This window comes from Bombina bombina, chromosome 4 (genome assembly GCF_027579735.1).
Source record: "Bombina bombina isolate aBomBom1 chromosome 4, aBomBom1.pri, whole genome shotgun sequence".
Lineage (NCBI taxonomy): Eukaryota > Metazoa > Chordata > Amphibia > Anura > Bombinatoridae > Bombina > Bombina bombina.
The window spans coordinates 761,348,455-761,371,204 of NC_069502.1; the positions used below are offsets into that span (position 1 = coordinate 761,348,455).

General features: G+C 35.7%; 1 protein-coding gene across 1 annotated transcript in view; it reads left to right on the top strand.

Moving 5' to 3' along the window:
- Positions 1-22,750, top strand: part of LOC128656900 (uncharacterized) — a 351,437-nt gene that overhangs the window by 313,661 nt on the left and 15,026 nt on the right. Inside the window, exons 9-10 of the mRNA XM_053711069.1 lie at positions 11,528-11,590; positions 15,184-15,287. Of these exons, the coding sequence (XP_053567044.1) occupies positions 11,528-11,590; positions 15,184-15,287 (167 nt within the window). The remainder of the gene's footprint in view (positions 1-11,527; positions 11,591-15,183; positions 15,288-22,750) is intronic.

The window sequence follows — 22,750 nt, forward strand, 5'->3', positions numbered from 1 at the left end:
ACCAGCGAGGTAACGGTAACAGACACGTTTCTAGTGGTTTCTGTGTGCAGTGCAAGATAACATATATTGGGATAGTTCATACAACTATAGATGCTAAGGGCTCGATTTAGCAAGCAGGGGCGTACAGGGGCTTACAATCCGCTGCCTGAACTTACTATTGCACGCAAGTGCTATTTTGCTTTTGCATGCAACACCAACCACTGCCCGTGCACAGCCAATAATGCGTGGGCAGGATATTTCAATCTCCCCAGTTGGACGAGACTAGGGAGATTGAAATTCTCCACGTAAAAGGTGGAGAAGAGGGTAGGATGACCCCTGCTTGATAAATCCTGACTGCAGGTTCTCTTGTGAGAACCTGTAGTTGTAGGGGAGGAGAAGGTTTGATAAATCTGAATGCAGGAATGCTCTCTTGCATTTGGCTAAAAAAGATAAGTGAAGTTATGGTCCATAAATTTTGAACATGATCTCTGCAGTTTAACAAGTCATCATGAAACTAGCCCAGTGTAAGAAACACTCTCATCATTTTAACGTAAAATAATTAACAGACAAGAAAGAAATAGCAAAAGCCTAAGTGGAAAATTAAATACACACAGAAAGAAGTGCACTCACAGGAACGGACAACTGGCTCAATACCATTTTTAGCTTGTTCTATGGCAATTTACCACCTGGGTGCAGCTTTTTAGCCCAGTAATGCTTTTTACAGAGTAGAAATTTCCTGTAGTATATCAGTCTGATCACGCCTATTACGGTCAGTCCATCGCTGAAATACCAGGCAATTCCTCTCTGAACAAGGAACACAGCAACCCCACACAATCGTTTTGTGTGATGCGGGAATCCAGACGTGGGCCCGTTGCTCATTGTTCCTAGAGGGATATGGCTGCACCTCACTGACAAGGCCCACAGAAGGCCAAAACGTACGCCTGGGGTTTTCCTTGTTCAGAGAGGGATTGCCTGGTATTTCGGGGCTGGACTGTACTGTTAAGTCAGGATCAGACTGATATACTACAGGAAAGTTCTTCTCTGTGAAAGGCACATGTTGAGCAAAAAGAGGCTGCTTCTTGGGTGGTAACTAGCCACAGAACAAGCTATTATGCTATTGTTCGTTCCCAGGTTGAGCGCTTCTCTCTTTTAATTTATGCAAGTTATGACTCTTAGAGAAGTCTCCCTAAGTGTGATGCAGGTATAGAAATGTGGGCCCGTTGCTCAGTGTGCCTAGAGGGATATGGCTGCACCTCACTGACAAGGCCCACAGAAGGCCGAAGCGTAAGTCTGGGGTTTTTGCCGTTTCCCTTGTTCAGAGAGCGATTGCCTGGTATTTCGAGGCTGGACTGTACTGTTAAGTCAGGATCAGACTGATATGCTACAGGAAAGTTCTTCTCTGTGAAAGGCACATATTGAGCAAAAAGAGGCTGCTTTTTGGGTGGTAACTAGCCATAGAACAAGCTATTATGCTATTATGCTATTGTTCGTTCCCAGGTTGAGTGATTCTCTCTTTTAATTTAAGTGGAAAATTAAATCAACTTTATTAATCCCAGTTGGTAAAATAGTTTGGCATAACTCCCATAATTGGTGCATGGAAACCACTGAAAAAAAAATACCTAGATGCAGACCGAAGTATTTTTTCAGCTATATTTTGAAATGATATACAATCACATACGAGGCAAATGTAATAGCACAAATCCTCAATGCTTAGCAATACTAAAATATATGGTTGTTGGCAAAAAAACATAATTTATGTAAGAACTTACCTGATAAATTCATTTCTTTCATATTAGCAAGAGTCCATGAGCTAGTGACGTATGGGATATACATTCCTACCAGGAGGGGCAAAGTTTCCCAAACCTCAAAATGCCTATAAATACACCCCTCACCACACCCACAAATCAGTTTAACGCATAGCCAAGAAGTGGGGTGATAAGAAAAAAAGTGCGAAAGCATAAAAAAATAAGGAATTGGAATAATTGTGCTTTATACAAAAAAATCATAACCACCACAAAAAGGGTGGGCCTCATGGACTCTTGCTAATATGAAAGAAATGAATTTATCAGGTAAGTTCTTACATAAATTATGTTTTCTTTCATGTAATTAGCAAGAGTCCATGAGCTAGTGACGTATGGGATAATGAATACCCAAGATGTGGATCTTCCACGCAAGAGTCACTAGAGAGGGAGGGATAAAATAAAGACAGCCAATTCCGCTGAAAATAATCCACACCCAAAACAAAGTTTAAATCTTATAATGAAAAAAAACTGAAATTATAAGCAGAAGAATCAAACTGAAACAGCTGCCTGAAGTACTTTTCTACCAAAAACTGCTTCAGAAGAAGAAAACACATCAAAATGGTAGAATTTAGTAAAAGTATGCAAAGAAGACCAAGTTGCTGCTTTGCAAATCTGATCAACCGAAGCTTCATTCCTAAACGCCCAGGAAGTAGAAACTGACCTAGTAGAATGAGCTGTAATCCTTTGAGGCGGAGTTTTACCCGACTCGACATAAGCATGATGAATCAAAGACTTTAACCAAGACGCCAAAGAAATGGCAGAGGCCTTCTGACCTTTCCTAGAACCGGAAAAGATAACAAATAGACTAGAAGTCTTTCGGAAATTTTTAGTAGCTTCAACATAATATTTCAAAGCTCTAACTACATCCAAAGAATGCAACGATCTTTCCTTAGAATTCTTAGGATTAGGACACAATGAAGGAACCACAATTTCTCTACTAATGTTGTTAGAATTCACAACCTTAGGTAAAAATTTAAAAGAAGTTTGCAACACCGCCTTATCCTGATGAAAAATCAGAAAAGGAGACTCACAAGAAAGAGCAGATAATTCAGAAACTCTTCTAGCAGAAGAGATGGCCAAAAGAAACAAAACTTTCCAAGAAAGTAATTTAATGTCCAGGGAATGCATAGGTTCAAACGGAGGAGCTTGAAGAGCCCCCAGAACCAAATTCAAACTCCAAGGAGGAGAAATTGACTTAATAACAGGTTTTATACGAACCAAAGCCTGTACAAAACAATGAATATCAGGAAGACTAGCAATCTTTCTGTGGAAAAGAACAGAAAGAGCAGAGATTTGTCCTTTCAAGGAACTTGCAGACAAACCTTTATCCAAACCATCCTGAAGAAACTGTAAAATTCTAGGAATTCTAAAAGAATGCTAAGAAAAATGATGAGAAAAACACCAAGAAATGTAAATCTTCCAGACTCGATAATATATCTTCCTAGATACAGATTTACGAGCCTGTAACATAGTATTAATCACAGAGTCAGAGAAACCTCTATGACTGAGAATCAAGCGTTCAATCTCCATACCTTCAAATTTAAGGATTTGAGATTCTGATGGAAAAAAGGACCTTGCGATAGAAGGTCTGGTCTTAATGGAAGAGTCCATGGTTGGCAAGTGGCCATCCGGACAAGATCCGCATACCAAAACCTGTGAGGCCATGCTGGAGCCACCAGCAGAACAAACGAGCACTCCTTTAGAATCTTGGAAATCACTCTTGGAAGGAGAACTAGAGGCGGAAAGATATAGGCAGGATGATACTTGCAAGGAAGTGACAATGCATCCACTGCCTCCGCCTGAGGATCCCTGGATCTGGACAGATACCTGGGAAGTTTCTTGTTTAGATGAGAAGCCATCAGATCTATTTCTGGAAGTCCCCACATTTGAACAATCTGAAGAAATACCTCTGGGTGAAGAGACCATTCGCCCCGGATGTAACGTTTGGCGACTGAGATAATCCGCTTCCCAATTGTCTATACCTGGGATATGAACCGCAGAAATTAGACAGGAGCTGGATTCCGCCCATACCAGTATTCGAAATACTTCTTTCATAGCCAGAGGACTGTGAGTCCCTCCTTGATGATTGACATATGCCACAGTTGTGACATTGTCCGTCTGAAAACAAATGAACGACTCTCTCTTTAGAAGAGGCCATGACTGAAGAGCTCTGAAAATTGCACAGAGTTCCAAAATGTTGATTGGTAATCTCACCTCCTGAGATTCCCAAACCCCTTGTGCTGTCAGAGACCCCCAAACAGCTCCCCAACCTGTCAGACTTGCATCTGTTGAAATCACAGTCCAGGTCGGAAGAACAAAAGAAGCCCCCTGAACTAAACGATGGTGGTCTGTCCACCACGTCAGAGAGTGTCGTACAATCGGTTTCAAAGATATTAATTGAGATATCTTTGTATAATCCCTGCACCACTGGTTCAGCATAAAGAGCTGAAGAGGTCGCATGTGAAAACGAGCAAAGGGGATCGCGTTCGATGCAGCAGTCATAAGACCTAGAATTTCCATGCATAAGGCTACCGAAGGGAATGATTGAGACTGAAGGTTTCGACAAGCTGAAACCAATTTTAGACGTCTCTTGTCTGTCAGAGACCAGAGTCATGGACACTGAATCTATCTGGAAACCTAAAAAGGTTACCCTTGTCTGAGGAATCAATGAACTTTTTGGTAAATTGATCCTCCAACCATGTTCTTGAAGAAACAATACAAGTCGATTCGTATGAGATTCTGCTAAATGTGAAGACTGAGCAAGTACCAAGATATCGTCCAAATAAGGAAATACCACAATACCCTGTTCTCTGATTACAGACAGAAGGGCACCGAGAACCTTTGTAAAAATCCTTGGAGCTGTTGCTAGGCCAAACGACAGAGCCACAAACTGGTAATGCTTGTCTAGGAAAGAGAATCTCAGAAACTGATAGTGATCTGGATGAATCGGAATATGCAGATATGCATCCTGTAAATCTATTGTGGACATATAATGCCCTTGCTGAACAAAAGGCAGAATAGTCCTTATAGTTACCATTTTGAATGTTGGTATCCTTACATAATGATTCAATATTTTTAAATCCAGAACTGGTCTGAAGGAATTCTCCTTCTTTGGTACAATGAAGAGATTTGAGTAAAACCCCAGCCCCTGTTCCAGAACTGGAACTGGCACAATTACTCCAGCTAACTCTAGATCTGAAACACATTTCAGAAATGCTTGAGCCTTCACTGGATTTACTGGGACACGGGAAATAAACAAATCTTCTTGCAGGAGGCCTTATCTTGAAGCCTATTCTGTACCCTTGTGAAACAATGTTCTGAATCCAAAGATTGTGAATCGAATTGATCCAAATTTCTTTGAAAAATCGTAATCTGCCCCCTACCAGCCGGGCTGGAATGAGGGCCGCACCTTCATGTTGACTTGGGAGCTGGCTTTGGCTTTCTAAAAGGCTTGGATTTATTCCAGACTGGAGATGGTTTCCAAACTGATACCGCTCCTGTAGGGGAAGGATCAGGCTTTTGTTCCTTATTGTGACGAAAGGAACGAAAACGATTAGTAGACCTAAATTTACCTTTAGATTTTTTATCCTGTGGTAAAAAAGTTCCTTTCCCCCCAGTAACAGTTGAAATAATGGAATCCAACTGTGAACCAAATAATTTATTACCCTGGAAAGAAAAGGAAAGCAAAGTTGACTTGGAAGACATATCAGCATTCCAAGTTTTAAGCCATAAAGCTCTTCTAGCTAAAATAGCTAGACACATATACCTGACATCAACCCTAATGATATCAAAGATTGCATCACAAATAAAATTATTAGCATGTTGAAGAAGATTAACAATGCTATGAGAATTATGATCTGTTACTTGCTGCGCTAAAGCTTCCAACCAAAAGGTTGAAGCTGCAGCAACATCCGCTAAAGATATAGCAGGTCTAAGAAGATTACCTGAACATAAGTAAGCTTTTCTTAGAAAGGATTCAATTTTTCTATCTAAAGGATCCTTAAAGGAAGTACTATCTGCCGTAGGAATAGTAGTACGTTTAGCAAGAGTAGAGATAGCCCCATCGACCTTAGGGATTTTGTCCCAAAACTCTAATCTGTCAGATGGCACAGGATATAATTGCTTAAAACGTTTAGAAGGAGTAAATGAATTACCCAAATTATTCCATTCCCTGGAAATTACTTCAGAAATAGCATCAGGGACAGGAAAAACTTCTGGAATAACTACAGGAGATTTAAAAACCTTATTTAAACGTTTAGATTTAGTATCAAGAGGACCAGAATCCTCTATTTCTAATGCAATTAAGACTTCTTTAAGTAAAGAACGAATAAATTCCATTTTGAATAAATATGAAGATTTATCAGCATCAACCTCTGAAACAGAATCCTCTGCACCAGAGGAAACATTATCAGAATCAGAATGATGATGTTCATTTAAAAATTCATCTGAAAAATGAGAAGTTTTAAAAGACCTTTTACGTTTACTAGAAGGAGGAATAACAGACATAGCCTTCTTAATGGATTTAGAAACAAAATCTCTTATGTTAACAGGAACACTCTGAGTATTAGATGTTGATGGAACAGCAACAGGTAATGTAACATTACTAAAGGAAATATTATCTGCATTAACAAGTTTGTCATGACATTCATTACAAACAACAGCTGGAGGAACAGATACCACAAGTTTACAGCAAATACACTTAACTTTGGTAGATCCAGCATCAGGCAGCGATTTTCCAGAAGTATCTTCTGATTCAGGATCAATCTGAGACATCTTGCAATATGTAAAAGAAAAAACAACATATAAAGCAAAATTGATCAAATTCCTTAAATGACAGTTTCAGGAATGGGAAAAAATGCCAGTGAACAAGCTTCTAGCAACCAGAAGCAAATAAACAATGAGACTTAAATAATGTGGATACAATAATGACGCCCATATTTTTTGGCGCCAAAAAAGACGCCCACATTATTTGGCGCCTAAATGCTTTTAGCGCCAAAAATGACGCCACATCCGGTAACTTCAACATTTTTGGCGCAAAAACGTCAAAAATGACGCAACTTCCGGCAACAAGTATGACGCTGGAAATAACAAAGAAAATTTTTTTGCACCAAAAAAGTCCGCGCCAAGAATGACGCAATAAAATGAAGCATTTTCAGCCCCCGCGAGCCTAACAGCCCACAGGGAAAAAGTCAAATTTTAAGGTAAGAAAAAAATTGATTATTCAAATGCATTATCCCAAATAATGAAACTGACTGTCTGAAATAAGGAATATTGAACATCCTGAATCAAGGCAAATAAATGTTTAAACACATATATTTAGAACTTTATATAAAAGTGCCCAACCATAGCTTAGAGTGTCACAAAAATAAGACTTACTTACCCCAGGACACTCATCTACATGTAGTAGAAAGCCAAACCAGTACTGAAACGAGAATCAGCAGAGGTAATGGTATATATAAGAGTATATCGTCGATCTGAAAAGGGAGGTAAGAGATGAATCTCTACGACCGATAGCAGAGAACCTATGAAATAGACCCCGTAGAAGGAGATCATTGAATTCAAATAGGCAATACTCTCTTCACATCCCTCTGACATTCACTGCACGCTGAGAGGAAAACCGGGCTCCAACCTGCTGCGGAGCGCATATCAACGTAGAATCTAGCACAAACTTACTTCACCACCTCCACAGGAGGCAAAGTTTGTAAAAACTGATTTGTGGGTGTGGTGAGGGGTGTATTTATAGGCATTTTGAGGTTTGGGAAACTTTGCCCCTCCTGGTAGGAATATATATCCCATACGTCACTAGCTCATGGACTCTTGCTAATTACATGAAAGAAAGAAATTTTTCTTAAAATAGGATTTAGATAACAATACTCCAATATGTATTAGTTACAATATATTTATATATATATATATATATATATATATATATATATATATATATATATATATTATTTTTACTGTTCATTACAGTAAAATACTCTCTTTGCAGGAGTTATGACATATAAGTATAGAAGTGCTTATAGTTTTTATTAATTATTATTCCATTTTGAAAACATGGTGATGTTTAAGTAATCACTTTGAATGGCCAAACGGGTAGTTCTGAGTAATGGATGTGCATACTGTATACTTCACAAGACTAAACCTGCAACATATCTGTCCCTAATTGGCGTCAGCAGAGATTATAAAATAACAAATATGGCAAGTGGTTAGGGCTGGACTGAGAATAAAAAGCAGCCCTGTAAAAAAATTTGAAGACCAATCCAATTTTCTGTTGAGTACATAGAATGAACATAACATTTTTCTCAAATGGATAACTGGGATACACCTTCACTCGATTTTTCCCCCCAGAATTAAATGATATAAGTTTGTAATAGTAACAATAATAATAATTAAAAACAAAAACAGATTGTTGTTATATAGGCACCCTACTACCTGATTTCACAATGTGAAAATGATTATCTAGAAAAGACAATCAAGTTTCTCAGTGTGACTTGACTAGAACCTAAAAACGTTCAAAAGAAAATGGTACATGGTCTAGGAATTAAAACTTACAAGGAAATGCTTTGTGACCTTAATATGGAGACGAGAGGTGATACCACCTCCTTAAAGGGATAGGAAAGGCAAAATTAAATTTGCATTATTTAGATAGAGCATATTATTTTAAGACACTTTGAAATTCACTTCTATTTTGAAATTTACTTTATTCTTTTGGTATCCATGTACATATCCTACCATAGGGAAAGCCAGCTGGTGATTGGTGCCTGCACATATTTGTCTCTTGTGATTGGCTGACTAGATGTGTTCAGTTAGCTCTCAGTAATGCATTGCTGCTACTTCAGCAAAGGATATCAAAGGAAGCAGATTTGATAAAATAAGTCAATTGGAAAGTTGTTTAAAATTACATGCTCTATCTAAATCATAAAAGAAAAATAAATGGGTTTCATGTCCCTTTAAATTTATAGCTGGCCAGCCCCAGCTGCTGCAGCCCACCAGGAAATCTCCTGGTGTCCTGTTAGGCCAATCCCACCTTGCAAGTGGTGGATAGAGTTTGGGTACTGAATTATAGTTGACGCAAACAAGGTGTCAATGTGTTCAAAAACTTTTCACACTCACCTAGTATGTTAATTTATTGCAAGACTGCAGAAAAAAACTTCTTGTCTTTTTCAGTCTTTAAGAGATAGTGTTAATAAATTAAAAATGCTATAATTATTTAACTACGTGCTTGGCAGAGTGTTATATAGAAAAGCAAGATTTTTAATGCCTTACCGGATTTTCCAACATATTAGAGGGTAAAGAAAATATGTGATATCAATATCACATTTTTATACATAGTTTTAATTAATTCTTAGGGGCCGATTTATTATGCTGCAAATGCTGCAGTTTCCATGCGTTAAGAAGCAGCGGTCATAACACGGCTGCTCCTTAACTCGTCTGCCACCTCTAAGGCGGCGGACAGCAATCACCCCGATCGGATATGATCGGGATGATTGACACCCCCTGCTAGTGTATGCTGTCGGCATTTATCGATGTGCGGCGTATATGATCCGCTACAGCAAATCATGTCCGCCCGCACAATGTTAAATCGGCCCCTTAATCTTAAATCCCATATGCCATCATCTATGTGTCTGTGTTCTTCTATTTGTCTGCGCAGTCTTTGCTATTCTGTTAAAGTAGTGTTGTTTTTGTGTCTGCATTCTCTGTGGTTTACGAGGAGTTTAAACTATTGCTTTCATGACATATTAAAGAGACAGTAAATTCAAAATTAAACGTTCATGATTCAGATAGAGCATGCATTTTATACAACTTTTTAATTTACTTTTATTATCAAATTTGCTTTGTTCTCTTGGTATTCTTAGTTGAAAGCTTAATCTAGGTAGGCTCATATGCTAATTTCTTGAAGGCCGCCTCTTATCTCAGTGCATTTTGACAGTTTTTCACAGCTAGACAGTGCTAGTTCATGTGTGTCTATTATTATCAACTCAGTTCAGGACTCGGAGCAGCAATGTACTGCTGGAAGCTAGATGCTGATTTGTGGCTGTACATTCTGATAACGGACAGGATTCACATGTTGTGAACCTGTCTGCATTACATCCCAGATTGTGGGGCGCATATGTTTCTCATATTTACCATTGCACAAGCGAATCCTTTGCGTGAGAGTAGGGCTTGTCAGTCACCCTCATCGAATGAATCCGGGGTGATTTTCATCTGACAGATCCACATTAGTGAAATGTTTTATAAAGTAATGGTTTCAACCACTGCATCCTAAATATCAGTTGCAGGCTCAAATGAGTGAGCCTGCAATCGATAGAGGCATTCGATAAATCATGACTCTTGTAATTTACTCACCTGACTAACTTCCAGAAGTGCATTGGTGCTCCTGAAGTTTACTCTTCTACAAAGGATACCAAGAAAACAAAGCAAATTTTATAATAGAAGAAATCTGGAAAGTTGCTTAAAATGACGTGGTCTATCTGAATCATAAAAATTTAATTTTGACTTTACAGTTCATTTAAGATGTATGTGACAATGGAATTGTTCTATTTATTATTCTTAATTTTTCAAACATAGCTAATTAAATCATCAGTTTTATTGGTTGTAAAATAGTATGTGTTTTCTCAAAATTCAGTGTTAAAGGGACATGAAACCCAAAATTTTTCTTTCATGATTCAGATAGAGAATACAATTTTAAACAACTTTCTAATTTACTTCTATTATCTAATCTGTTTCATTCTCTTGGTATCATTTGTTAAAGGAGCAGCAATGCACTACTAGTTTCTAACTGAACACATGGGTGAGCCAATCACATTCAATATATATATGCAGCCACCAATCAACAGCTAGAACCTAGTTTCGAACTTGCCTAGATAAACCTTTCAGCAAATGATAACAAGAGAAGGAAGCAAATTAAATAATAGAAGTAAATTGGAAAGTTGTTTCAAATTGTATTCTCTATCTGAACCATGGGTTTTATGTCCCTTTAATTTATGGTTTTCTCCATCCATGTAGTCATGGTTTGAGGGAGTGATCATTGGTAATGCAAAGCTTCACAATACTTCATTGAAATTAATAATTAAATGACTATGTTAAAAAAATCTTAACAAAACACAAGATTTAAAAATAAATGTTTCATATGCAAAGCTTGTAGAAACATATAGGGATATAAAGCAAGTTCAGTGTTCTCCTCAGGACCTTTTGCACATTTTACTGACCACCGGCTAAAATTTTAGCCAATATTAAGCTGAAATAAGCTGAAATTAAAAATGTTAAATTTTGATTGCACAAATTATCATTAAATATGTTTATGTTAAATTCTGCAATTAATTTGTGCTTTAGATAGGAGAAAATTATATATATATCTATATCAATATATAGGAGAAAATTATATATATATATATATGTATCTATATCAATATATAGGAGAAAATTATATATATATATGTATCTATATCAATATATAGGAGAAAATTATATATATATATGTATCTATATCAATATATAGGAGAAAATTATATATATATATGTATCTATATCAATATATAGGAGAAAATTATATATATATATTAGAAAATATTACACTGCCCCCAACCCGACTACTTCATAATATGGAAATGTTGTAATTTGTGAAAATTTTAAATAGTTTTAAAATTTACATACCGTGTCAGTTTTAAGAGCTACAAATTATGATTAAAACAAACAATTCTATGAAATGTATTTTCATTAACTTTGAATGTCTCCTTTTTCAGTTACTTTCTCGACTCTCTGAATTCCAGATGAACCAAGAAATGAAAAATACTCATAAGGATCTTGTAAGTTCTAACAGGGAAAAAAAAACTTTTTTAAATCTAGAGAGAAGGGGAAAATGTTTATTTGAGTTGTAATTATTCCGTCTGGGGGGGGGGGGGGAGAATAAGGTGTCAAAGTATCAAAGTGAAATTCAAGAGGGTCTTAAGGAGACAGGACTTGAAGGAGAGAAAAGGGAAGTGAAATTGCACTGCTCTTTGTCATGGTAATAGTAATGAAGTTGAGTTGCAGAGGTTTAGACAATAGGTAAAGTTACTGTACTATAAACTGCTTCCTGCTACAGCAGTTCACATGGCACCTTTAATGGGGATGATTAGGGAACTACAAAGCCAGGGTTGATTTTTGGCTTTATATAAATATCTCTACAAATTGAGGTTTTATTTCCAAAATCTATGCATCACTGGCATTTATTGTTCAATAAATTAAGGAGAATATTACAACATCTCTCAGTGTTTGTTAATTAGCAATACTAGATGCCTGTTCTACAAGGTTTCAGATTCAGGGGCTTATTTATCAAAGTGCGAGCAGACATGATACGATGTAGCGTATCATGTCCACTGCACATCGATAAATGCCGACAGCATACACTGTCGGCATTTATCATTGCACAAGCAGTTCACCAGAACTGCATGTGCAATACAACCCCCTGCAGATTCGCAGCCAATTGGCCGCTAGCAGGGGGTGTCAATCAACCCGATCGTATTCGATCGGGCTGATTTCTGTCCGCCACCTCAGAGCAGACGGACAAGTTATGGAGCAGCGGTCTGAAAGCTCACCGGAAACAAGGGGCATTAAGCTCCATTCCGCCCCTCAGGGTGAAAAATAGGAGAACGCCAACATAAACATATTGCTAATTTAATATAAATGAACAAGAACAAACTAACAAATGCATTTTTGCCACCTGTAGAATGATTTTTTATTATTATTATTTGTTATAAACAGAATGTGTACTTAAAGAGATATGAAACTCATTTTTTTTCATTTCTATTATCAATTTTTCTTTGTGCTATCTTTTGTTGAAAAGCATGGACATATGCTTAGGAGCTAGACCATTTCTGTAGCCCTATATGGCAGAAGTTTTGCAAGAATGTTATCCATTTGGAAGAGCACTAGATGGCAGCAATATTTCCTGCCATGTAGTGTTTCAGATGCCTACCTAGGTATCTCATCAACACAGAATAGAATAGGAACAAAGCAAAACTGATAATAAAAAAATATTTTTATGGTTTTAAAAGGAAAAATGTTTCTAGGTTGTGAATATCTGTTATTTTTTTACAGATAGACGTTACAAATATAAATTGGTGAATGTTTTGGCACATCCATTTAACAGATGTGTGTTTGAAGAACATTTAAAGGGACATAGAACCCCAAATGTTTCTTTCATTATTCAGATAGTACATCAATTTTAAACAAATTTCCAATTTAAGTCTATTATAAAAATTGCTTCATTCTCTAGGTATCATTTGTTAAAGGAGCAGAAATGCACTACTTGGAGCTAAATGAACACATCAGGTGAGGCAATCACAAGAAGCATATATTTACAGCCACCAATCAGCAGTTAGCTCCCAGTAGTGCATTGCTGCTGTTAAGCCTACTTAACTACTAAGGATTTCAAGAGAACAAAGCAAATTAAATAATAGAAGTAAATTATAAATTTGTTTAAAATTGCATGCCCTATCTGAATCGTGAAAGTTTAATTCTGACTAGACTGTCCCTTTAGCCTTTCTTTTTGCAAGAACGTAAACCTTTTGAATTCAACATTTGAATATTAAATAGAACATTCAAATATTTAAATGTTAACAATTAAATGCTGATTCTCATAGACTTTAATGTATGTCTATTGGAATCAATATTCAAATGTAATATTTGTTCAATAGAAACATTCAAACAAATGGAACATTCACCCTTTCAAATGTCAAAATACAGATTTTCACTTCAATTATTCTATGATCATGGATGTGTAGTCATAATTTATTGCATGTACATTGAAATGTTGGCACATCTTTAAGTTCCTTTATTTGTCTGCAGCATTCGCCACAATGAGCGCCTCAGACCGCCCATGGCAGAACAATATTTTTCAGCGAGGTGATATTAGCCAATAGCATGCTAGCTTTCAGGCATAGGCCTCTATTTAGCAAGGTCTGGCGGACCTTATCCGACACTGCGGATCAGGTCCGCCAGACCTCGCTGAATACGGAGAGCAATACGCTCTCCGTATTCAGCATTGCACCAGGCCAATGGGCCGCCAGCAGGGGGTGTCAATCAACCCGATTGTACTCGATCGGGTTGATTTCCGGCGATGTCTGTCCGCCTGCTCAGAGCAGACAGGTTATGGAGCAGCGGTCTTTGTGACCGCTGCTTCATAACTGCTGTTTCTGGCGAGTCTGAAGACTCGCCAGAAACATGGGCCGTCAAGCTCCTTTCGGAGCTTGATAGATAGGCCCCATAATGTCAGCTGGGCCACATGGCTATTGGCTAAGAGGTGGAAATGTCACCTCATTGAAAAAATAGTGTTCTGTTGCGGGCGGCCTGAGGTGCTCAGCATTGCGAACACTACAGGCAAATAAAGGAACTTTCAGCATGAAGCATTTTATTCTTCATGACTAAAAGACCCCTTTATATGTTGCACTGGGAAATCCTAGTGTTTCACAAACACTAGGATTTACCTTCACTTTGAATTAAATGAAACTAAATTGAGCTCCGGTGAATGCGTTCACTTTCAACTCATGATATGCACGCTACTTCAACTTGTAATATGCATGCTACTCCCAGTGCATGCAAAGAGCTAAAATATACCTCTTATCACTCGAGTGCAACTGTTAGCGAGCCACTAGTAATCTAGCCCATATTCAGCATATTTTTTAACATCCGTCAGGATGTTAATCTTGAAAATGTATGTTATGCCTGATATCAAAACAAAAGATAATGGTGTTTTTGAGCTTATTGATTCCTTATAAATAGCATATTATCAATATACCTCCTTTAAGACACTAGACCTTGAATCTAGTCCTGCTGGTAAAAAACAAAATATTTCTTCCTGTAAGACAGAAATATATTGGCATAACTGGTGCCAAACCTGTAGTGCTAATTTATAGAAATTACTCATAATCAGACCAGAAAAAAATGATATTCAGAAGTGTTATGATCATTGGTTAAGGAGTATACATGGCCTGTGACAAGGCCAAACCCCTCTTCCCATTTAAAACATTTCATATTATTCAACACACTTGAATGAAATTGATCTAAAAATATGATGCATGTTTCATGCATATATGATATTGAAATATGAAAAATGTGTACAGTAAAATCACAAATTCACTACATAATTTGACAAATAAAAATACAGAGAACAAAAATATATTTTTAAAAACTGCCAGGAATATGCATAGATTTGTCTTGATGATTCTCATCAGTTTGATATGGTGATCTCAAGAAATTATAGACTAGACCAGAGCCAATATTTTTTCTTCTTAACAGCCATATTAGTAAAACTTTATTTTAGCATAATTAGATATATTTTTGCTAGTGCTGACAGTAGCTTTATAAAGTGAAGTGATTAAAATAAAATGATTTTTAATATTTTTTTTATTTAATTTAGAAACCTCAGAATCGTGGTGAGAAATATTCTAATCAGCATAATTATATTCAGCAATTGCATCAAATGTATTACCTGTCTCTAAGCAACATGGCATCTTCCAGAAGGTAAGAGTAATACATAATTATGAAAAACTTAGTTTGCATTTGTATCTTTATCTATCTTTGAACCTAAATGGAGATTATTATTTTTTTATTATTCGTTCTGTGTAAATGAGGTTATTTTACAATGTATTATACTGCTCTGTATTTATTTATTCTTTCATACTCTTTGGAGTTTTGTACCTTTTTCAAAAAACAGATCTGTGGGAGTCGTCTATATCAGCCAGTAAGCAACTAATCCCTATGAAAGCAACAAACATTCCTGTTGCTGATTGGTGGCTGCAAATATTTCCTTCTCATTAACTTACTCAATGTGTTCAGCTAGTTCCCAATAGTGCATTGCTGCTCTTTCAACAAAGAATAACAAGAGAATGAAGCAAGTTTGATATTAAAAGTAAATTAACAAGTTGTTTAAAGTGATATGTTCTTATTAAATCATGAAAGAAAAATGATGGGTTCGTGTCACTTTAAGTATTGACACATCTTAAGTATCATTGACATATCACTGTAAATTCTAAAATGTGTTCTTGGGCTGAATAAAATTCCATTATAATGTCATTTTAATAACTGGCAATATGAACCATAATGTGTATACTTTGAAGAAGATTTTTATTCATTTAAATATGTTTATTTTCTGCCAATTGTGGGGTTAACAATAAAGGGTCAGATTACAAGTTGAGCGCAAAATATCACTTCCATGAAAGTGATATTTGCGCTCAACTTAGTAATACCAGAGCACGCAAATGTGCACTGGTATTACAAGTGAGGTGCAATGCAAACGCGACTTTGCGTTCGCATTGCATGGAAGCATTGCACTCATGAGCGCTCTCTTTCATAGGCTCTCCTTCAAAGTACTAGACACGGCATGAGAACTAGCGTAGCGGAAGGGGTAAATTGTGCAGCGATGGGCAGAAAATGTAAATATGAATATGATTATTTACATATATATTTATACATATTAACACATAAATATGTATATAAGCATCTAGATATATATTTACAGGGAACACACAGTTCCCCATAGACCGCATTGTAAAGGCACTTTTCAGTGCCGTTTTTCTTTTTCTAACACCCCACTCCAACCAGCTTTAGCCCCCAAAAACTGCCTAGTGCAGTTGTTTTTTAATTAAAAAAACAAAAGCTACATTTTTTAAAATAAAAAACTAAAATATACTTTATTTTGAGGGCATTTGGGGCACTTTTAGAAAATTAACCAGAGATCTGTTCTCTGGTTAATTTTCTGAGGGCTAATTCAATGCTACCGCAAGGTCACGGTAGCGATAACCAGCCACTTGTAATGGTGTGCGATAAATTAGCACTCCACTTGTCATCCTTAAATGTGCTCTACATATATATATTTTGTAGTGCTCTCAAACTGAATGTAGTTCCCAGAAAAACAAACCAGTATTGTCTATACATATGTCTGGGAGAAAGTGTTTTGACATAGAGGTAGAGACTAATTCACATCTCTGTCATTTGCATGTAAATAAAAATGCTGTTGTTGTTTTAGCTTTAGAGAGGAGCAGACTTCTGTGGCTCCAGGGTCCCTTGTTAGATTCTAAAGTGTAAGTCATGGTGCTAAACAGGCAGGGAAATTGCAATGACTAGTGAAGTGTGCCTGGCTTACTGTAATGTAAATGCAGTTCTCTATAATGCTGGTCAGGAATATAACAAAAGGAATAAAGGATGAGGAAGTTCATTTTGTTATGTTTTAGCAAGTTTCATTTCAAAGGGAAGTTACCTTTGAGTTTCTTTTCTTCAATGTGGAGACTGATGTGATGTCTGGGGGAATCAACACTGTAATCAACAAAGTGTCTCAGTATTATATGCCTGTGGGGTATGGAGTCTACTGCTGAAGGATTTTACTTTAGAAAGGTGGTAGTTATTATTTAAAGGGACACTCAGGTTAAATTACATTTTCATGGTTCAGATATAGCATGTAATTTTAAACAACTTTCCAATTTACTTCCATTAAAAAAAATGTGCACAGTCTTTTATATTTACACTTTTTGAGTCACCAGATCCTACTGAGCATGTGCAAGAATTCAAAGACTATACGTATATGCATTTGTGATTGGCTGATTGCTATCACATGGTACAAGGGGAGTGGAAATATACATAACTTTGACATTTGTTATATAAAAATCTACTACTCATATAAAGTTCAGACTAAGTGCTATTGCATTGTCTTGTTATCTTGCATTTGTTGATTATGCAAATATAATGTGTTGACTGGTCCTTTAAAGGAACACTCAAGTCAAATTATACTTCATTCACTTAAACTCAGATAGAGAATGCAATTTTAAACAACTTTACAATTTACTTCCATTAATAAAATGTGCACAGTCTTTTTATATTTACACTTTTTAAGGCACCAACTCCTACTGAGCATGTGCAAGAATTTACAGAATATATCTATATGCATTTGTGATTGGCTGATGGCTGTCACATGATGCAGTGGGAGGGAAAATAGACATAACTTTGGAATTTGTCAGAAAAAAATCTACTACTTATCTGAAGTTCAGACTAAGTGCTATTGCATTTGTCTTTTTATCATGCATATCTACTGTATTTACTGCTCCTTTAATCAATTGTATTTGTACCATGTGACCTGCATTAACATTGTACACCTGTCATAAGGCAAGACAAGGCAGGCATTACATGTACAATATTGCTATTGGCGATGTAGCATTCTCACTCTGGGTCTGATTCTTTAAAGTTCATGAAGAGAAATATCAACGTAACACTCACATGGGGCCAACCCCAATTCTCTAAAAAAAAAGAGGGCCACATGTATTCTTTCTTTTAATATATAATAATCAACAAATGTTTTATTTAATGGTTATTGTATATTATAAGAAATAATATAAAAATGTTTTAAATAGTACAATATATTATGTCATCTCAGAGTTCTGTGGCCTTTTAAAAATTAAAAACCCCACCTGTAGTATAATGGTTAAGTATCAGCCAATGAGCAATGAATGTCTGGGAGGGCAATAAGCATTCCATCCAATTTTTTAATTTTATTCTAAATAGCTTAAACAAAACACATTTTTAACAAGTTTAATTTGTACTCTTTTAAAATGCATGACTGGTTTTTGTTGTAGTTTAATGTCCTTCTTAAAGGGACATTAACCACTAAATACATTTTATAAGCATAGTATTGTCATTATTCTCCACCTAGTCATGGGTGTTGAAAGATAACTTTCATTGTATTGCAGTGCTGACGAGTGTTTGCATATTTGCAGCATTTCTCCTTCAGATACCTACAGGGAATTGGGTTCCAAAATGGCAGCACCCATAATTAGAGGGAGGTGCATAACATTTATTTAGTGTTTAATGTCCCTTTAAATATTGATGCCATTTTTATTGATAGCTTAACATACATACATTAATAAAAATTGAATTACTATTATTGAAATTGAGTTATAAAATCTATATACATAGAATTATCTGTGTTCTTCAACATGTTAAAATATATATATATATATATATATATATATATATATAGTATACCAACAATTTCCAGCTCTACCCTCCAAGTATCAACCGCCTGGGTGCAGAAATAAGTAATATAAATCATCCAAGCAAATGCACTCTCAGGTCTTTTCAAATAAGTTCTTTTAATGGAACGTTTTCGGGGTTCACAACCCCTTCATCAGCATAAACAAACAATCAAATATCACACAATTTATAGTATGTCAAAATAGTGTCTCACCAAACAGATTTGCTTTCAAAAGTGCGCCAAATACAGAGTGTGGAACGCATCTTGCGTTCCACCGTGATCATGTCAACCGGAAGTGATGTCACTTCCGGTTTCGCGATATGATAGAAACATATAAACATTACTTTGTTTTACAATTAATAACACATTGTGGTGTACCCAAAATTATCAAAGAGGCAATTTAAAACTAGTGCCAACAAACAGAAATGATTGCCAGTGATCTGTACATACAATATTCTAGTGTATATCAATCGTCATCTTAACCGTAACTATGGTTACGAGACATCAATAAGTGATTGAATTTATATAGTGATTGAATTTGAAATGAATATATATATATATATATATAAATTTACAAAATATGCTATAACAACTCTTGAACACCAATACACCCATCTATTTGGATTTTCTCCATATTTGTTGCATGGTCAAGCTTATCTGCAAGTAACAAATGAAGATTCCAGCATTTCAACCATCTCTAATAGTTTCTTTTAAAATCTTGTTTTCTTAATCTGAAAACATGTAAAGTAAATCACATTCCAGTACCAACCTTTAACCTCAACTGTTGGTAGCAACAACATGTTTAGCTATTGTTTTAAGAAAAATACTTAATATAGCAAAGCAGGAGCTTATATACTTACTAAGCAGCCAAAACACCCACATATACACACACACACATATATATATATATATATATATATATATATATATATATATATATATACACACTATATACATATATATATATTACTACTATAGTTATATATTGTATTATTTATACATGTGTGTGTATATATATATATATATATATATATATATATACTGTATGTATATATATATATATATATATATATATATATATATATACTGTATGTATATATATATATATATAGTGTGTGTGTGTGTTCTCTGGCTGCTTAGTGTGTATATGTATGTATATATATATATATATATATATATATATATATACATATATACACATACATACATATATTATTTTTTTATTTTATTATTTTGTTGAAGGAAAGACATAAAAGAGCTTATTTGAGGTAACTGCTCTGTGGAGACAGCTTTCTGCATGGCTAAATAGTCCCTTTTCAAAATGTTAATGAACTACGAAGACAGAATGGATTTGGCACACTCTTCATAATTGTATTATCAGCTTAAGGTACCTTTATGACACTTGGAAATGCCAACATTCATGAGCTGAATAACCAACAAGGTAGCTGCATGTAAAGAAAAAAAAGATACATGATTGATGTGCTAAATTGTACAACATGACATTGTGATGCAAAATATTAATTACGCTTATATCGGTTTGTTTGTGACAGTGATTAAACAGTGCTGTTAAGCGTTAGGCTGCAGTGGGTAGAACTTTTGTAGCTGTATAAACTTATGGGCTTCATATATTAATGGGGAAATAAACTCTAAAAAGATCTTGCATGTATATATATATATATAGTGTGAGAGAGAGAGAGAGATTATGAGGCCCATTTATCAAGCTCCGTATGGAGCTTGAAGGGCCGTGTTTCTGGCGAGTCTTCAGACTAAAGACCGCTGCAACATAACCCTGTTTACCTGCTCTGATGAGGCGGACAAGAATCGCCGCAATTCAACCCGATCGAATACGATCTGGTTGATTGACACCTCCCTGCTGGCGGCCGATTGGCCGGGAGTCAGCAGGGGGCGGCGTTGCACCAGCAGCTCTTGTAATGCTGAATACGGAGAGCGTATTGCTCTCCGCATTCAGCGAGATCTTGCGGACCTGATCCGCACTGTCGGATCAGGTCCGCAAGACCTATGATAAATAGGCCTCTATATATCTATGGATTATATATATATATATTTTTTTTTATTATTATTATTTTTTTTAAACTAACAGCAAGTGCTTATCTGTGTACAGTGGTACATAAGGACATAATGCTCTTTTGCTGATAAGCAGAAGTCTGCTGTTTAATTGTTGTATAGTGACATACCTCAAAAAGTACACATTTGAAAAATATTTCTTACTTAGTATTCTACTTTTTAAAATGTCTCCTTTAGATGCAGCAATTATTTTCATGTTCCTTATAAAATCAGTATATTGGTGTAATATTGTACATCCACTCTGTATTAAAGGGACAGTATACTGTAAAATAGTTTTTCCCTTAATGTGTTTACAATTGCTTTTTTTACCAACTGCAGAGTAAAAAATGTATGAAAATTAGCTTTTTAAGGTTTATTTCTGTATATTAAAGCTCTGATTTTGTGTTTTGAAGCCACAGCCTAATAAAATAGGTTGAGCTTGTAGGTATAATCAGATTTCATTACTGTATCACATTGTGCACATATACCTGCTTCTTTATCTTATATCTGTCCTTAAAACAATCACCAATACTTTAAGAGAACAATGGAAAATCAATATTTTATTACCTTATCTCTGCTATATCACACTGGGAGTGTAATTTCTTCTGCTGGCTGTGTTTACAAAGCTTATCTATAGCTGGTACGCGCGGCCACAAACTTTCAGAATAGGTGGGGATACCACATGCTAAATTAACAATTTCAAATGCCAATATAAGGGTAAAGGAGCTACTTGTAAACAATTTAATACGCTCCAGCAGGTAAAGTGGATCATTGGGAACAAATTAAAGGGGAGAATTTTTTTGAGTAAACTGTCCCTTTAAGAAGCACATCACCAAAATTAAAGTTTTTCAACTTTGAATTTAAAAAAAAAGAAAAAAAAAGAAAAATAATACAAAGGCCAATTTGATCTGTGATTTAAACACCCAAAACATTCTGCAAGCTGTCAGCTGGGCAAGGTTGCACTATAATAAAGTTACAGACAGAGCTGGTAAGCAGTGAGGTTGTCACAATACCCACCCAAAGACAAGAACATGCTCTGAGGGAAGAAAGTGATCAGGGGAAAAATGTGTTAGAACTTAGGTGGTAGGTAAACATAACAAGGAGTGAAAATATTCCTGCATACATGCATGCCTGCACACTTACGGGGACGCAGAGACACATACGCACAAAATGAAAAACAAACATAAATACAGGTGGCTATCAGATGATCACCATAGTAAAAAAACAAAAACAACAAACTATGTATAGAGAACAAATCATGGGAGAAGGATTCAATTTCCTGTGGCGCTTTAATAAAGTGAGGGATGTAATACCCCATATTTTCAAAGACATTGGTCCACTTTTGGTGGCTCAGCAATACTAAAGAATCTTTTATTGGCTCCTTCAAAATAAAAATATATTAAAATGATCCTCGTTTGAAGGGGATCCAAATTCTTATTTATTTTCTAAAAGTGCTTTGTGTGGGTATCTCCCAGAAAAAAAGGACTGGATTTGAAAAATAAAGGTAAATGGCTAAACAGTTCCATACAAATGGTTCTACAGTGAATAGATTAATGAATACACTTTTAATTCAACAACATAGTTGTCAATATTTGTCCTTTAATTTATATAAAAAAGGAATAATAAAAAGGAAAAATAGTGTCATGTTTCTCCTCTTCATAAAATGAGTCTTACATATGTCATGAGTTGGAAACACATCATTTAGATATCTCTTTAGAGGAAGCAAATCTTTAGTGTGAATTATAGCTAAAATATAGTGATGTGTGTTTTTTAAACACAGTACCTGTGAGATTTAGTAAAGTGTTAACCTTTTACAAAGAACTCACACAGAAGTCTTGTAAAACAACACTAGTGCCATTCAGTCAGTGCATGTTTTCATCCCAAAGTGGCTTAATCAAAC